The sequence below is a fragment of the Gymnogyps californianus genome, chromosome 18 (genome assembly GCF_018139145.2).
Source record: "Gymnogyps californianus isolate 813 chromosome 18, ASM1813914v2, whole genome shotgun sequence".
In the NCBI taxonomy this organism is placed as follows: domain Eukaryota; kingdom Metazoa; phylum Chordata; class Aves; order Accipitriformes; family Cathartidae; genus Gymnogyps; species Gymnogyps californianus.
Window position 1 is genome coordinate 11,216,170 of NC_059488.1, and position 19,751 is coordinate 11,235,920.

A 19,751-nucleotide genomic window follows, 5' to 3' on the forward strand; every position below is an offset into this window, starting at 1 on the left:
TGAGTTCCAATCATCCCTATCACCTAACCAAGGAAAACCTAAGAAAAAGAATGGCCTACCAAGCCAGATCAAAAATTCCTTGTCTCCCAGTATTCTGTCCAACAGTGGTCAACACAAATTACTAAAACCACTGATCAACACATTCATCACTAAAATTGGTATTTCCCATTTTCTCAGTCCCCACCAGCTTGCAGCTCACATTTCATATGCCAATGAATTAAAATAAATACATTGAAAAGTGCTGCCCCGTCTCTTCATTTTGAGCCTGTTTCCTCACAGTTTGAATGTGTGCTCTGAGTTTTGAGCATTTGCAGACAACAAACAAAAAAACCCACCTGCTACTTACCTTCTAAGGGCCACACATGATTTTCTATATTTCTGTCCAGTTCCCTACCTCCTTAGTATCTTTACCAGGCTGAGTGAAGAGCTCTAATCTACTCTGCTTTCCCTAATTGAGAGATTATTTTGTATATTTGCTTGTTCTTGTTACCCTTCTCTGTACTTTTCACTGGTTTACTTTATCATTTTTTATTTGGACTAGATAAGTACTCATCCAATATTCACAATGTGGGCAAGCCATGAACACATCTAGTGGCATTATGCCCTCTTTTTTGTCCTCTCCTCCCTTCATAATAATTTCTTGGCTTCTAAGCCTTCAACTGAGTAATAAGCTGGCATTTTCATAGATCGATATCTCTCTCTCTAAAAAAAAACCTCCAGTATCTCTTTCTGAGTGGTAATAATTACTTCAGTTATTCAGACCATGATTGCTTACATGGTTAGAAGTGTTTTCTCCCATAAGCATTATTTTATATTTATCTATGCTATGCAACAAGATGACTGCTACAACATCTCCTCCCCTTTTTAAAAATTGTTTTTCATGAGGACATTGAACAGGTTCCAGAATAGAGCACTGTTGGACTGCTTAGCAACTTCCAGGATTAGGAAAACTGATAGTTTTTCTCACCCTTTTTCCCTCAACCTTTTAGGCGGTTGTTTACCCACAAGAGGATCAAACTCTCCTATGCCATGAAAATTTCTTTAATAGCTTTGAAGAATTCAACATTGTTCAGTCTTATCTAGATTTGTAAAGATTTTTAAGATTTGAGGCATGGATTTCTTTTGCAAAGGTCATATTTCTCTTCCCCAGTAGCCTTTATTTATGCATTCACTAGTTCTAGTCCTCACTGTGACAGGTTTCAACTTTTTTCCTAGAAACATAGCTCAAAGAACTGTAGTTTCTTTAAGGGAGAATGTTATCACACCCAACTTTCACTCCAAATACAAATTTCTGAAATCAGATCTTATTATTCAGATTCATATCTCTTCTCATGTTTCTTTTTCCAGAATCTATTTTGATCTTACTTTCTTCAGACTTCAGCAGCTGCATTTTGGTGTGCAGCAATGAAGCTTCTCTACACAGAAAGTTGCTCACTGCTGTATAGTTGTCCCACTTACCAGGACTGCAAATAAAATCTGTTTGCATCCCTGGTTTCTGTCTTGTCTATTATGTCCATCTCTTGGCCTACATTCTTTACCAATTCTCTACCATATTGAACTACCATATCTCTACCATAGATAATTTGGCCAAAAATTTTCTTGAATTAGTGACATTCATCTGCACAAATAGTACTGTTTCATCTCTATCAGTATCTCCACAATTTCATTAAACTTTCTCAAGAAATACTGATAAAATCTGGAGGCACAGTCTTGTCTGACCCTCTTTTAATATCCCTTAGATTTTCACTTCTGTCTCCCATGAAAGCTACAGAGTCGCTCCTCACTTTAGCACTGCTTGATTTGGCAAATGTCATAACAAGAGGGTCCACAAAGCTCAAAAGCATCCCAGTGCTGATAACCTGTTTCCATAAGTGAGAATATGCAAGAATTTAAACTAGATTTGAACCACTGAACTAAGGAAATAGCGTCTTGGGAAGCAGAGAGGGTACAGCAAGTATCTGAACAAGTACCTGTTCAGTCTTTCTCAATAAGAAAGCTCTTTATTAGCAGGTGAACATTATTTGATGGTCCATATGGGATGGAAATACTAGTATGTTGGGACACTAATTAAAGCAAAAGTTAGAAGCCTCAAAATCTTCAATTTATTCTATATTTATGACTCAGAAACACTTAAGATTTATCCCTATCCCATTATATTTCAACTTATCTTTATATTATTCCTACTGGAGAAGATGCTCCTCTCTCACAGATTAGACGAAAGGCATAGCCTAGTTTGAAAATATGCAGCAGAAAAAAAGGGCATGCTTTCCCACTGTAGTTTTTCCTCTATATTCCTAAATCCTTTATGTTTTCTGTTTCTGTTCTCCAAATCAAAAAGATGTCTGGAAAAAATACTGTTTAAAAATTTAATTCTTACTTGAAAATTGCTTCTATAAGGATCAAATGGATTATTTCCTTGCATTATCATATAACATGGTCGCCGCTGTAGAGGAGTGAACTCAGTAATCCAAGGAGGGCCCTCCCAAGCTCCCCTTCCATTGGTTTTAAAACTCAGCAAGAAAAGATTAAACAGACATAATGCTGAACACTGCAGACATCTGAGCAAAACCTGTCACTTATTTTTGAGATGTACTTCCACCTTGCTATCTGGCATGAATTCAAATAACATACTACCATGGGTAAGCACCAGTACTGTCCTTCAACTCTGCCAAGATAAGGGCTCATAAAAAAGAAATAGCATATTTGCTGGAGACCTCACCTGATTAGTGATTGCCATACAGAAAACAAGCACTTAATAATAAGGCAGCCTGAGAAATGCCCAACTGTCAAAACTATAGGAATCCAGCATTTTGAAATAAGATTAGTTCCACTACCTCGGCTTCCTGCAGCTGTTGCTAGAGAATGTAAAAAGATAGCTGTGTAAGAAAGACACTGATTCACTAATTCACTTTTCGCAGTTTTATATTTAATACTCTAAAAGCCTTATTTGAGAAAATTAAATCAATGTGATTTTGTCACACATATAAAAGTTATAAACTGATGTTGAATTACAATAGGCCATTTTCCAGTGCATTTTACTCTCTCTCTCCTGATGCATATACACCGCACAGTTTTACAGATGCAGTACATGGCTACAAATGTGCAATATATACTGGAAAAAATTACCACCTTTTGCGTGTTTGTAAGATCATTCTTCTGCATTACTCAAGGCTAAAAACAAAGTAGAAAGCTTAAGACTGGGCTACATAAGAATTAAGCAGTGAAAGCAGGGCTGTTGCAAAGGCTGTGTATGAAGGTCAAGACCTACACCGGCAGGTTATAAGGACAGCAATAGAGGTCCTGGGAAGGAAGAGCTTGTACATTTAAAACAGTAGTTGTAAGACCGCTGTAGAACAAGAACTGTGCAAGCTCTTAGCTATGTTGCATCACAAGGACATTTGGTGAATGGTATTAATCATATGCTGTCTTTTCCTAAGGACCACCATTTCCTTATCCTCAGAGCCCTGAGGCATGTCAGAAACCAACCAGGGAATAAGAGGTTGTGTATCAGAGCTTTCCGTGACACGGAAGAAGTGACATGGCAAGCTCTCAGCTCCCAGGAACAAAAGAGTATCCATGTCAGAACGGTATTTTTTGCTTTGTACTAACACTCAAAAAATAACAGAAAAATGACGTAAAGAAATTCACCTCAGTATGATGGAGCCAAACAGAAACATCACAGAAATTCACAAGTTTAAGCCTTTTCAGAGTCATCAGGCTTCATGTAAGCCACCTTTTTATAATGAGAGACAACCTGCTGCTGCCCTTATCACAAATAGTTAACACACCTTGTTGCGGCAGGGCTGCATGAGCAAGTTATGATGGAAGAGAGAATACTGGATGCAAGGAAAGCTCTTGTTTCATTTTTGCAACAGCATGCTCCCACCAGCAGGTGGTCTTTTGCCAAGCACCGGGGTTTTATCCATTTTGGTTCATATCTGGCTTTCCATGAGTAGGCAGATCACAGAATACGTAAAGAAATTTAACATGAATAATTGCTTTAACATTTTGAGAAATTATTTGAGTTTCCTTTTGTAGGAAAAAATGAAAAAAATTCAAGAAAACAGCAATAATTCTTCCATAGGTTCAGCACACATGGTTTATAAAATAGCTAATAAACACAGCCTCATTCAGTTACCTCTACATTTTATTCAACTTACCTATATTAAGGATATTTCAAATCAAAATTTGTATTTGATGTGATGTATTATAGCACAGAATTCATTCCACCGTAAAAGACTTTCTATCCAGGACTGTTTAATTTTCTCTCTCTTACCTGATACTAAATTCAAGCCTTAAGTATGAAGTGTGCCATGTCTCTCAGAGTTAAAAGAAATTAACTGCAAATAGGTGCCTTCCACTTTTTTGTTAAAAAACTAAAAAATAAAAACAAAGAAACCAATCCCCCTCACACCACACCACCCTCACTTTACTCTGAGAATTCTCAGTTTGGTACATTTCCAGTTACAAGGTCTTGGCTTCCGCTGAGCACAGTTTGAAATAAAATAATGCAGCTTGTTCCTACTGCTGGAACATGCAGAGCAGAGCGTGCAGGCAAGGAATCACTGGCTCTGGCCCAACACTTCAAACCTGTCTTACACTGTCACTCCAATCTTGGAGCAGTTTATATATAAAGTTGTAAGATAAGAACACACAGTATGAATACCCCTCCCTACCGAAGAACCAGACATGCTTTTATCTTGGACAGAGGCAAAAGGAAGAGAAACTGCAGAAAGATAGGAAAGAAAACACAACCCTACTTGTGAAATGGCTCATTAAGGAAGGCAAAGTGACAGGTAAGTAATTCTTCTTCCCAGGCTCTGTCACAAAGGGAGAGATTAAACCAACCAACCACACAAATTTTGAAATGCTTTGGATAGCCATTCTCTTCTTTCCTCCTCTCTGATAATTTACTATTCTCTTCATTCTTTAGGTTTCTGAAATAAACACCTCTCTCTTTCATTTTATTCAATTACCAGGCCTGGATGTATTTTTCCTAATTTTAGTAGTGAGGACATAGAACACTTGGCAGATACAAAAGTTAAGATTTTACAAGTTTTCTACGATATTAAACTTTATAATACTTAAATTCTTTCAGTTAAATGTGGGATTGATTGTAAACATTTAATAATTATTAATAGGTCCCAGAGATTATTCTAACTCTCCTAGTTTCACTTACCTTTCAAAACGATATTGTAATAGTTATTCTGAGATCAAGTATGAAGTCTTACTCTCTTTCATTTTTCTGCCCTGTATCGACAGACCATCCTTAAATGATTTTATGTACATAATTTCAGCCTGCCATAGTATTTACAATTCCATGAAGCAGTTTTAATCTCAAACACAAAGTAGGTCATGGTTATACAGTAAGAGACTAGTTAATACCATACAAAATGGAAATGGAAGCTTGTATTTCAGATAGGCCTGCTCAAGTACTTAGTCCCTAGCACTAGAAAGCAAAATTAGTTAAACCATCTTATGCTCGTCATTCATAAAGGAAAGCAATCAATACCCATTTACAGAGCGAACAGAACGAAAACATTTTCTTTTATAAAGAAAATCACAATCTTATTGACTGATAAACCTTGAAATGCGTAACACAAAACTTTGAACTAAATCAAGCTGTGTACTTGTTTTGATGTCCAGCCACTTTTAGAAGAGCGTACTCTAGAGTAGTAGAGAAAGTCTAGTAGCTTTCATCTCTCGAACACTTGATGGAGCCTAAGTAGCATTAAGACTACACCTTATCAAAGAAAACTGCAAAAAATGTGGATTGTCAATGTATTTTAGCCCACTCCTTCGGTCCACCCAGAGAAGGTCACTGTAACATCCATTTGACAGTATCATTTATCTATTTTTTTTCCTGTCAAGTGAATTATGAAAAAGGGACTTCACTACAGCATAAATGTTTGTACATTTATGAACCAAACAACCCCAAGAATTCCTGTATCCAAAACCCCCTTTTTCATTTGAACATTAGAGGCCAAGAGAAGTTTGGTACAATCATCACATAGAACCACAGAACTGAGTTGAGGTTGCATAGCTGAGGTTGGAAGGGGGACCTGGAGATCATCAGATCATTTCCTATACATGACTGTCATTTTAAAAGAAGTACTGTGAAGAGAAGAAATTATTCTGCATTTTACTTACAGTGCTCAGCTTACTACAACAAATGAGGATGCGGCGTTCATACAGCATACTGGCATAGAGATGCAGCATGTTGTTGACATCAACTGCTACAAAATACTCTGTCAGATTTCTCTGGGAAGAGAGAAAATAATTTTTGATTCATGATATTACAAAAGCAAGTGTCCTTAACAAAAAAAATAACCAGATTTCATCCTCCTATTAGGCTACATCCAGTACATGGCTTAATGAAAGAAAGCAGTATGTCATCTTACGTCAGAGTACTTTTTAATTGCAATATCTTTCCCCTAACTTTTGGGGAGCTAGGTCTTGGAATAATAAAATTGATGATGTTTCACATACAGCTTCTTAAATACAAGACACTTCTCTGAGAAAAAATACGTTCTGTCACTTTTATGGAAACTTCAAAGCTGCCTGATAAAGCACCAAAAAAATCTCACAACCCAACAATAAAACCAGCTCTCTTAGAGGACAATTCTAATATGACAAATTCAAATGTAAGCTCAGTCTATGCTAGAACAATTCTGATAATTACAAATACACATGGGCATTTAACACACAAGCTAAAAACAGTTACACAGGTTGTCTGAACTCCTCACTTCATGCACTCAGACACACGTTTCCCCTTGCTGGAAGGCAGAAAGCACATCCTTGGGGGGCTGGGGAAACTGAGGAGGGAGACAGAGAATTCTCCCTGAAAATTTCAGTGGATGCCCATCTCTCATGAAGAGGCAGGATTCAAACATCCAATTTCACTTCAGTGATCAGTATGTTTATACGGTATAAAGAAAATTAACTGTGGTAAAAGAATATAGTAAGCAAAGGATATTTGCAATCTGCCTTCAAAGTATAGATAGAAAGACGAATACACAAGCAAGTAACACTGTTGAAACTTTACATATACACTTCCTAGGCAACACAGGTTTCTTCCATGCTTTTGCTGCTCAGAATATTAGAAATTACCTATGTAAAAATTGTTGTAAGTAACTGAAATTCAAAAAAGAAAACAGCAAGCTGCACAAGAGGCTACGGCCACTTCACCCCCCACATCATCCCATCCCAGCCAGCAACATTATCCATTCATCATTACCAATGTAATTGCCCTGTGCACATGCTGCAGTGGCATGAATCATGTATCATTTACTAAATATTTAAGATGTCTTCTAATACTCAGCAGAATGTGATCCTAAGACCTTTACTATCAAAACTAGAAAGCCACCATGTAGGTAACTTGATCAATACGTATTATATTCTCCTAGAATGATGGGCTTTTACAGTGCAAGGCAAACAAGGATTTTCTTAAACCTCTTAAAACGTAGAAATTAAAAAAAAGGGGAGGTGCTGGAGGACAAGGTAATACACCCAAAAATGCTGAATTAGGGAATTTCTTTCCAAATAGCTTCTTACAAGATATGAAAGGGTTGCTATATGATAAAGACAGTCTTATACAAAAACCACATGTGAAAGCAAAATTAGATTAGTCATGAATTCAAGTGCAATCTTAATCATCATTGAATAAAAAAGTGCAGAAAAGCAAAAAGCAAATATGATTTAGAAACTTAAAGAAGCTCAACAAAGCCTATTAGCACTTTTGACAGATCCAAAGATAACTCTAAAACCACCAATACTTGGCCTGATAAGTCTGCCAAGATGCTTCATACTGTGCAAAAATATGTTCCACAGCTTGCCATCCAAACAGAAAGAACCGAAGAAAAATTAAGCATTGTATTTGGAAGACTTTTATACCGGTATGTAGATAGATAAAAATTAAGCTCATTATGGTTAGCTTCAAACATGTTAATATAAAACAATCATTCAGGCCTTTGTTACAGAAAAGCTATAGCCACAGACAGGTACATTCAAAGAAGAAAAAAAAAAAAGCCAACACATTTTGCCAAAAACCTATTAAACTATCATGTACTTTTTCTGTATTTCTCATCCCATCTGTGCTGATTAGCATGATATTTTTGTCTAAACATAAGCTGTCTTCTCTACAGCTCTTCTTCCTCCTCTCACCCATCTTTCCACGACGCCAAAACACAGTGCATGACGACACAATTACTGCAAATACTGTGAATTAAAAGAATTTTTAAGTAGCACTGAACTCCCTTAGGTGCCACCCAAATTAGGGGCATGGCAAAAGCAGCACATAATCCCTACATTCTGCCTGAAGGTGTAGATATGCACGTACATGGATGTGGTCATAAGGCAACAGTATCCACTAGTGAGAGGAAAATAGACACGGGGACTTGATTTGCAATTATTCTTTCATCGAGTTTACTGTAGTGAAATACTGGCTCTGACACACAAATGTACCTTCAGATGGAAAGATTTATGAGGTTTTAGTCTTCTCTGCTCTCAGAAATTTGTCAATGACACCTGCGAAGCATGTGGGCTGTATGGTAATGTATTGATACTGAGGAAATTCACGTGTTAGCTCTAAGTTTTATTTATAAGAAAGCTGTCATCTTTGAAGATGAAATTGGGACTTACACATGTATTTTGAAAGACATGTCTCATAAGTGACAAAACCATGAATGAGTTAAATAAATACAAATGAAAGCGTTCCAATTTGCAGTATAATTGTTGTGTATTTTGTTTCCTAGGATTTAAACCTTTCTTGGGGGAGTAAAAAGTGGGATTTGCAAAATAAAGTACGGGAACAGGTATCCCCACTCCTCTCAAAACTCACTAAGAGTGCTACAAAATTCCCTTATGCTCCTTTGAAAGTTCATTCCTAGATCAATCATCTCTTTGACCATTTGCTGTCTAATATCAGTAAACGCACATGCACGCTGACTTTTGAGATTTAAAAAAAAAAAAAAAAAAAAATCATGTACTTCTCTTCCCCCATCATCTAAGGAAGAATTTCTCACTGAAGGAACAAACCAGTGAGCTCCCTCCTCTGCAAAGAGTGAAGCTTAAACATAGTAACGTGGATTATAGTTCACTTATTCTAGTCTGCTCTTGAACGGCTTCATTTACAAGACTTCAGTAAATTTCCTATTAGAACAGGTCAATAGGATTGAGTCAGGTTTCCTTCTCCATCCTCCGATTGGAAATCCCTCATCTTGTTTAGAAGTCTGTCGTCTTTGAAATATCACACATTCAAAATCTAACATGGGTTAGGTAATCCAGTATGCAGCTAACTCTCTTTTATAATGTCATGCTGCTGTTTGGGAGAACAAAATAATGAAGACAATACGCTTTATGAAATGGTTTAACTATAGAAATAAAAAGGGGGGGGGGGGTTAAGAAAAACAGGTAGAAAAAGACATATGTTATAACGAGTGAAAAATCAGGCATTTTGAAATATAGGACTCAGTGATACACAAATACACCAGAACGTCATCTCCAAGAAAATTTCATCATTTCAGACTGCTAACTTACCTGATATTTCTGAAACACAACAGATACTATTAGGAAATTTACAGTCTTGCACTGTATTTCCTGCAACGAACCCAATTTATTTCTGAAGTCACAAAGCATTTACAAATCTTTCATGTAACTTAAATCTTTTGAAAAAGTGAATGCTTAGCTGTTACATAAAAGTGTCCAGGCTAAATGTTTTCATGACTCGTTAAACATATTGATCTGACACAAAGTCAGATAATTCCAAGAAGTTTGTTAACATTCCAAATAGAGTTCTATGCAGCTCTCCTTTAATCATTAAATACAACTTCAAAGTTTGGCACTACTAAAACTTTTGCTAATATGGGTTTTAAAATGTAATTACTGATAAGATATGTAGAATTTTGAATAAATCAGGCCAATTGACTAAAATCCATGAAGATTTACGCTCATTTAAGGTCCTTGTATTATTCCCTAATATGCTTCAATTCTACGTGAAAGTTGCATTAACAGACAGGTAAAATTCCCATAGGAAATTACACAATACTCATTAGAAAAAAATAAACAAATGAAATGCCTAAGAAATAGAAGACAGTCAACCGCAACAACAGTTAGACCAATGGATTTGATTTTTAATATTTTTCTTTCTTACAATGAGCCCTAGCTTTTTAAATTTGGGTGTATACATATATATGGGCATATATATTTGTTAACTGAATGAAATGTTCTTCCACTTCTATTCCCAGAAGTGCCCTGGTTCACCCCAGACACTGCAGAGTCCATCCTTCACAGTGACATCACTGCACAGGACATCTACACCGAAACAGTCACGTTCCCTCTGAGGCACATCAGCACCACTCAATGATTCAAAGAGGATGCTTTTTAGCATCACATGGCACTCCCTCCCATGAAGGCTGAGCGTTCAGCTTTCAAAGGGTTTCCAACTCCTTCTGGCCCAAGGCCTCTGCTTTTATAACAGCCTTTGATTCATGAGCATTCATCATGTCTCCTGCTCAAATGTTTTGGGAAGCTGACTCATACCTTTGAATATAAAGTGAACATCACCAGCAGACATAACCAACAGAGCATAAATACAGCCATACTTCCTGAAGCCTTTACTATGTATTGTGTTATTAAGCTGTTCCATACCAGTTAAAGCAGGCCCAAGGCAGATGATCTACTTTTAATCCCTGCCACTGGTTTCTTACCATTACTAGCTTATTTCATTCTGCCCTCCAGTTTGCCAGCCTGCAAAATGGAAATAAACTTCCTTCCTTGCTCTCCGGGTGATTTGAGGCTTATCAAACACAAATTGTTTGAGATGATTAGCATAAAAGAGAAGAACATAAAATATAAATCCCATAAACAAGTAACTTCATGTCTGGATTAGGACAGGATTTGATAGCTGGTTTAGATTCGGGAATTGACTCTTGAATTACTCCTAATGTATCATATTTCTACAAAAATAAAGCACCTTAGAAGAAAGAGCACATCTATTAAATTTACTGACAGGATACATGTCAGTATCAAAAGTCTACAACACAGAAAAACTAGCAACAATGTTTTAAAACAGAAACAAAAAGACCCAAATGTTATCTGCTATACAAATCACCCACAAATGAGACGAAACGTCTTGATGATTCTCTTTTCTTTCTTTCTTTCATGCCATAAATTGAAGTATATGGAGCTAAGGCAGACCGCAAAATGTTCGAGAAAGAAAACTGAGATGTCAGGCATAGAAATTTGGCTAAGAGACATAGCAGGAGCATATTAAAGAGTATTTAAGAGAAGCAAATGCCAGCATTGTCTTCCCACAGACCTATCATCTGACTAGATATCTGAGGCATGCTGAATCACATACGAGACAACTTTGTGAGGCTTCAAAAGTCTCCGAAAAAGTGGCCCTAAAGAAACCAGGTACGCCTGACATTTTCAGAAAGCCTTCTAACAAACGGATCATTTTTCCTGGTCTCTTACGTTGTTCTTTCAGAAGGGTCTCACTGTCTGATTAGCAGATCTGCTGTTTTCTACCCACATCAATCTGTCCACTAGTACTTTACCCTTAATACATTTCAGCTTTTAATCACAAATGCAGATTGTCAACTCTTGAATGCTATTGTGTAAACGTGATCCAGAAGGAAGATGTTATCACAAAGAATGACTGCCTGAGCAACTACAGCTAATAATACACCTTTAAAGCAAAGACTCTAGATGTTCATCTGAATCTATACAAAATGTTTTAAGTAAGGATATATGATATCTGAATTCTGACAGCACCTTAAAGAACAAGGCAAGTTAATACCAAATTGGTATTTGATTCTTCTTAAACACTAGCAATATGGATGTTTGAAACATCAAGCTCTTCCACTGAAGATACTGAGTATCAAGATTATATCCTTGGCTTGACTAATAAGTAGCCATAACACTTTAATAAATAAAAATAACATATTGTATTGAAACACTTTTACAAATAAAATTCATTTCAAACCAGGATGTTATCTCTCCAGCAGGTTCCAACAATTACTTCCCAAGTTTAGTTCTAAGTTTCAGTTTCATGTTGTACTCAGTCTCACACGTCAAGAAAACCAACAAAACTACGTAAACAGTGTGAGGTCAGCAAGGGGAGAATGAAACGTCAATCTGGATGCAGAAGAAAAAAATTGCTTCTTTAGTTGTGAAATTATTAAGTTTCTTTTAAAACAGCAGTTCTTTGGAACTTATGAGAAGAAAACAGACCCTGATTCAAGTTAGCTATAAAAGTGAAATACCTCAACAGATTCTTGTCTTCTTTTTGACATAAATTAAAGTCTTGGTAAAGTGGGCGAAATTCCTTTCTATCATAATCCTGCATTTTTATGTAAAGGATGCCTCTTGTAGTACTCACGCAAATGGCAATCACAAAACCGCCTTGAGATTACTTTCAAGAATTTTTCATAGGCTTACTGTAGTGAGCGAATTTTCACACAAATCAACTCCATCATTGTTCTCTGAAATGCCACCATACCATACAGTTACCAAATCACTGTTCTTTCCCAGTTCTGAGTAGGCTAAAACTATAGATGTGTATTTTAAATTTCCTCACTTAGAACCAAGAAATCATGGAACGTTAACAATAAGTAATAATAGAGTGGTGATAATAATAAAAGCTTTGTATTTTTTAAATAAATATCTTGACTTACAGCTTAAGATAGTCATGCTGTCAATTTCCTGTTCATTGGGTATCTTTTCTTAATTAAAATGGCAAACATTAAATTCTACTGTTATGTTGTACTTCAAAAGGCCTGTTACTCATGTACTTCTGCAGTTACCAACACGATGTTTTCCGTCCAACACTTATTATAAATTAACCACCTAAAGCTCACTTCAACATCTAGCAATATTTTACAGAATATAATCTATTACTAGGCCAAACAGAGGTAACAATTGTTATCTATTTTGCTGCTGACATTAAACAGAAATGGTAATGTGCACGGTCCTCTAGAGTACTCACATTTTCAGGTATACTAGGAAGCTCTCTGATGTCAGGCACAGTAAAGTAAGAGTGCTAAAAAAAGAGCAAATATTGATTATTGCAATATTGTCAAAAGCAAGCTAAATTTATTGCTTGGTATTAGTAACAGCAGTAATAGCAGTTGCTCAGCTCAGTAAAAATGACAGAACATTTGTTACCAACTACCAGTATGACTACTTCATCATGGATTTGAAACGCTGGATTCTCAGATCACACATGCAATAGGAAATGCATTAAGATAGAAAGTATCAAATGCTCCTGAAAAGTTATATTACATTTTTTTGTTCTTCAGAGACGCTGATACAGACGGACTCACACAATGTGTGACATATGCCAAGGAAACTCCAAGGCAGTCTATAATTCAAGCCATCTTTCCACAGCCCACTGCAGGTTGCATGACGGACCACAGGAAACAACAGCAAGCAGGTCCTTTCCTGACTTACAGCGTCAGGAAGTTTCATTCAAGACAATGGTGAAGTTATGGAAATTTACTGAGAAACGCTTCCTAAAGTTTTATGCCTACTTACGTGAAAAATATTATTAAAGTTCTAGGTCACTTTTATACGCCTTAAAAAACACATTTTGAAAGACTATATTGGTCTCGAAATTTCATAATCCATTATATTGTTACGGTTTTTTTAATTGTCTGCATTCCAAGAGACCAGGTTCACGCCAGTTCCCAATCTGACCATGCATGACTTGCATGATTCTTGGTCAGGGCTTTGGGAAAGGAAAGGAGAGAATGCGACTAAACTGCTTTTGTAAATCAATGTTGTATACAATTTATACTATTTTCAAGATTTTAACAACTTGTCTTAGGGCTACTTATTAATTACTTGCTGAAGCTTTAAAGGCTGTTATATTCTTGGCATAGTTCCACAACTGGCACAATTTTCTTGTATATATATCTCAGACATTTCAGTACTTCATGAACAGTCTATAACCCGAAATAGCAAGCGGGTATAACAGTTACACTGAATATAGACACCAAATGTATAAACACAAATTTTTGCTTTTTGATATATCACTGTTTTAGTTTGGTTGAAAAGATGCAATGCAAAGATACAGGAATAGTATACGCAACTATATCACATATAGAAACCTCACCCTGACCCCAAAATAGGCTTATAAACAGGCAAAATAAAATGCGCAAAGACACCACAGCTAACAGTCCCTTGGCTGCTTTTTTATATCCTTTCTTGCTTCATCGCCCATGAAATGGCTGAGACAAGGGGAGACCGGCAGCATTCCTTGAAACCACTGGTATGAAAAAACTGAAATATCCCAACTGATCGTTGCCCTTTGAGACAGCTCGTCCCCTTAAACAGAAATGCTGTTCATAAAAGAGCTAGCCTCAAGAGGACTGGGACATTTCTACTGCCAGCTGGTGACCTAGCAAGGCCAAACAACTGTTACCTGTCGACTGACATTACAGGGTGAAGTGATGAGAGTAAGCTGCTTGTTGCCAAAAAGTACTTTAGAAGGAGGAGTAAAGGAAATGAGAGGGAGAAGAGAACTGCGGCTGCACACACCACTAGTTTCCATGTGAACTCTAAATGACTAATTGGCAGCTGCAGCAATGTGCATCTTAAGTATTTTTTCACTACAGCCTGGAAGACAAGGTTGTTCTGCAAAAATTAAGTTGAAGACAAAAACCCCAAAAGACTAAATTCAAAATACAACCCCATCAGTAAATTCCCGCATCTATTCTTTCAGTGTTCTTTGATTAATTTTCTCATAAGATATAAAAATGAAATAAATCCTCTTTTGTGTGAGTTTTTTTCTTGAGGGGAAGAGGAGAAGGAATCAGAAAATGTCATAAATAGTCAATACTCAAAACATTGCTATGACAGGTACGTGACTGTTTGCTTTCCAGTCTTGTCCCCCTTGCATACTTGCAAGATCTAGGAGTTCTGCAGAAGTGTGGGCAATAAATGTCATGTTGCTGCTCTGTGACCTCTCGCAGGTCACAGACGATATGGTGAGAAATTTCCATGGGGAATATACACAATCTTCCTCCAATCAAAGAACAGCATTTCAAAGACATTTGAGGTTAAGGAAAGGGAAATAGAGGGCCCCAAATGTGAAAAGGGGAATTTCACAGCTCTGTGTCCTCACAGGAAAACAACATCTGTGTACCAAGTTCCAAAAAGGAGAATTGCTTTTAACATTCCTCTATTATGATATGTAATGACAATTAAACACCTTAGTTTACATCTCTCCCACTTCACTTACCACTCCAAGATGAACAGAGGTTCCTGGCTCAGGGATAGTAAGTTTATGAAATGTTTCTAGAAGCTCACTCCTTTGACTATCCTGAAATCAGAAGGAGGGGAGGGGGGGGGGGGGGGAAAGGAACACTAAGTAGGCATTACTATAACAAAGTAAACTCCAAGACGGAAGGACAATGTTTGTGGAACTGGGGGCTTAGAGAACTTGCAAGTGTAAAGAAAAAACATGAAAACAGATTTATACATTAGACTATGAACAGAAATAAATGTAGTTTCCTGACAGCTGGGTTTTATAACGATATTTTTAGAATACTTTTTTTTCATATGTATTTCTACATATTTCTGCAACCTACTGAGCCACCAACCTATACACTACATAGTTACTCAGCTCAGAGCAAGCCAGTTTTCACTGCAAGTTCTTTATAACAACTCACTAGCTTAGGGTAAAACCAAATGTATTTAATCCATCTAGATGAAGATGTGATCCTAAGTGCTTCTACCTCAAATGTGAATGAGTCTGACAAATGCAAAATACAATTATTACCACAAAATGGTAATAAATCAAAGCAGCAACCTAACTGGGAAGATTATACTTGTAATATTTCAAATACATGAAACTAGGCTAGGTGTTGCAATCATATATGTGATTTCTCTGTATCATGAATTATCATTTATAAACCTAGAAGCAAATTTTAATGGCTTAGTTCACATTTTTCACTGCCTCAAGACCGAATTTTACTTTGTTTTGCTTTAAAAGCAAAACAGCATCTGAAGGGCTTAGGCTAGATGATGCTACGTGGGTAAGCATTTTGCATCAGTAAGCTTAGTTCTACACTTACTTTACATGAAAAGTAAACTTGGATAAGATATCTGTCAAAGATTCATGAAACACTGCAAAACGGGATTTGCACGGATGTGCTGAATACAGTTCAGGTAATCAAAAAGTCTGCACAGTATGGGTGACTGCAGGGAAACCATTAACTTGTGTTGGATCCACAGTCACATTCTTGGACTTTATCTTTTCCCAAAAATAATTTAAAAGCATATTTATTTTTCAAAGGCACTTGCCAAGCTTTCAGCTTGGCTGTATATGAACTTCTGTATTACTGCATCATACAGATTAATAATTCACATGGTCATCTCTGATATAAGCACCTCTTAAAACAGCTTGTTTTCATCCTCTCTCCCTTGTTTGATATTGGGGCAGGGAAAAGAAGGGTTAGTACTTTAGAATAATACCTGTCCTTTTGCCGAATAATCTGCCAAGACATTGAGCAGCTTATAAAAGACTTCAAACCACGGGAGGTAACTAAAAAAAAGAAAGAAAAAGCATACATTTAATTTGCTAAATCTCAGTTAGTAAATCCAAGATTGCTGGCCTTTACTATATAGATGCATCCTAACAACAGCCTCCACTGGGCACGACACTTATTTATAAAGTTCCTAACTTTATAATCATAAATCATGAAGTTCCTAACAATATCTGTTAGGAAAGCCACATCAGACCTTCCATTTGAAGGAGAACACTGCCAGAAGGTTGAAGCATCCCTTTCCTCTGGGGACTGAGCCTCAGTATTTGCTCTGCCCCAGCGTTCCCAGTGACCTGTGGGCACCAGACATCAAATGGAGCACCAGCTGTACACAAACTTCCGTATCAGGCAGGCTAGTGCCGGGAGCTCGCCTTCCTTCTCACCCTGTACGTAACAAACATACGATCCAATGCAATTTTTTAACCTGTAAGGTAAGTGTACACTAATGTTTCATGTATGGTGGAACATTTTAAATTGTAATTATTTTCCAAAGTATGTGTTGAATAACTAGTCTTCTGTACAGCTGCTGAGGGTCCTAGTAAACTGAAGACAGACAGTTGTTTTGAATCCTGATACAACTGGATTTTTTAAATTGCATAACCAGTATCTCAGTTTTTAACTGTTGTCAAATCTTATTCCATCATTGTATTTAGCCCAGCCCTTAGTTAGGTCAAACAGAAACTTTACCTTCAGTAAATTTGCACTCAACTTACAAAAGACATAAAGAAACAAAATTAAAAGACAAACATGCAGAAAAATCACATCTTTTTCATTTATATTTACACTTCCATTCCATAAAATAAGACAGACAGCTAAGATGTTACTTTTCACTACAGTATGCTTTGGTATGATTTGTGCCCTATTTTCATGACACAGTTCTTTATTTCAATCCCTTTTTAAACACCGGCAAGGAATTCCCCCTCAGCTGCAGCGAATAGGAAAGCAAGTTTGCGTGACGCACAAACTGATTCTTCTTTTAATCACAGATGCTTTCTGAAGCAAATGGATTCTATTTTGATATAGTTAGACAGGATTTAAAGTTTTTATAAAATATGACTACATCCTGACAACTATAAAGAATTGAGTGCCCCATGGTTCCTAACTGTACAGCTTTTAGTAATAAATGAAGTGAGAAGCTATATATGAGACAGATAAAGTGAATGGCACTCCATCATTAACGTTTGTTTGAAGCCTGCAAATGCTACTGTAAAATGTAAGTAGCTTATCAAAATATACTGATAAGCAACTTAACTTTTCATGTTATATGACAGTACTATCATTTAAATTAATAAGCTCTCAGCATCTTTACAAACTATGTATTAGAATAGAGCAGAAAGACAGACAATTACCACTTTAAACAGCATTTAAGTTTGGCATTATATTGTAAACAATCAAGAAGGATTAGTTAGAAGATAAGTTTCTTTCTTTCTGTTTAGTTAAATAAACTTCAGCAGAGTTAAAAGCCATTACAAGAGTAACAAGAAATCCTCTCAAAACATATCTGCTAAGTAGAGATTAAGAACCTGGTAAACAAATCCTTGCAAGGCATCTATCAAAAGAGTTTGAGAAGACAGAAAACCAAGAAGGCAGAAAGCTCCCTGACAGTATGAAACCAAAACTTATTTCAGGAAGGCGTATTTAAAAGTTCTACTTAATTGCCCAGGGACCTTGCTGGAAAACTACATTTACAGAATTAAAATGACAATCTTTTAAAATATTACTGTGTTTATAATGTATGTGTCAGTATAAAAGCAATAAACAAAAGCAAGTTACCTCAGCTTCTAGTTTGCCAGAGTTGCACGTCATTTAGAGCCCCAACGCCTGCGGGCGAGGACAGACCAGGTTCTCAGCACCGTTTGCACCAAGCGGTGCACATACCCAACAGGCACAATGCCGAGCTCTGAAACCAAGGTCAGGTTGCGTTCTTTCTTCAAAGATTTACTTATCTGTTCTGTCGGGGGCCAGTTTGTTCACAGCTAAACCTTACCTCACTACAGGTTCAAGGGAGTTTTCTTTATTACCGCAATACACCAAACATGACAAATCTGTAGGTTCTATCCATGAGAATACTCCACCCAAATCCAATTTTAATTCTTTCGCTCAGCACCTAGAAAACAGCTTCTAGGATTCTAATAAAAATAGCCCAGATAAAGCCTCATATTCACACAGTGTCAAAACATCAGCAAACCCTCCGTACAACGAAAGGGAAGGTATAGCCCTATTTCTGCTATACTTGCGCACTCCTTGTTGGCTTTCCCTTTTCTCTTCGCTAGTATCTTACAATGAACGTCATTATTGTCCTTCGTTTAGCACTAACTCTTCCTTATTTTAATCCATGTTTTCCAAATAATGGTTTAGCATCTCAGCATAACCGCTTCTTTTTCTTATTTTAAGAATAACTTTCCTTTTTGAGGAGAGAAGCTTCACAGTTTTGAAGTTGAGGAAATTAGCTGATATTTGAAGCAGACCTCAACACAATACAATACACGGGGATCTGTGCAGTTCTTGCTCAAGAGAGGTGCAAGACAAGATAAAACAAACCCACCACAAAATTGCGTAAATTATGTAGATAATCTCACTTCAATTTTCACCTCCCTCCTTTGTCACTGCAGAATTCAGGATCTCTCTCATACTGAAAGCTTTGGATACGTTAGAAAACTAATTTATCCTGCCACCTTCAATACTTCATCACTTATTCCATGTGTTTACTACTCAAGAGTGAAACAGTTCTGCTTTTATTAGACGAAATTGTGACCAGTTAAAATAATAAAAAAAAAATAAAATCCAAAAAACCCAAGAAATATAGTTATCTGAATTTGTTTCTAGATCTCTGCCAAAAGGAAAAAAGAAAAGATGTGGATTTTTTCTTACAAAAAGCAAATCCTCGAGGCAGCCTTTAAACACCCCCTCCAAAGAAAGGGAGGTTGAATTTATAACCAAAAACTTTCTGTACCACATGTAACTTAAGTAGCACAACTGGTAGCACTACTGAAGATTTATGGCTTATGACTTGCTCATATTTAATTTGTAACCAAACACTTCCCCTTCCTCTTAGCTACCTTAGAACTTTTGATTAACTCTTGTTTTCACAGGTCATAGGTTAAACAAAGGAAGGGAAGCACTCTGGAGTGAAATTGCCCAGAGCACCATAGCATGCAAGCGCATGCACCCGCGCACACACACACACACCCACCCCCCTTC

The 19,751-nt window shown here is 36.8% G+C and overlaps 1 protein-coding gene across 1 annotated transcript in view; it reads right to left on the reverse strand.

Moving 5' to 3' along the window:
* The window catches only part of DENND1A (DENN domain containing 1A), a 216,570-nt gene that overhangs the window by 106,592 nt on the left and 90,227 nt on the right, over positions 1–19,751 (reverse strand). Inside the window, 4 exon segments of the mRNA XM_050907872.1 lie at positions 6,151–6,261; positions 12,989–13,042; positions 15,245–15,325; positions 16,480–16,549. Of these exon segments, the coding sequence (XP_050763829.1) occupies positions 6,151–6,261; positions 12,989–13,042; positions 15,245–15,325; positions 16,480–16,549 (316 nt within the window).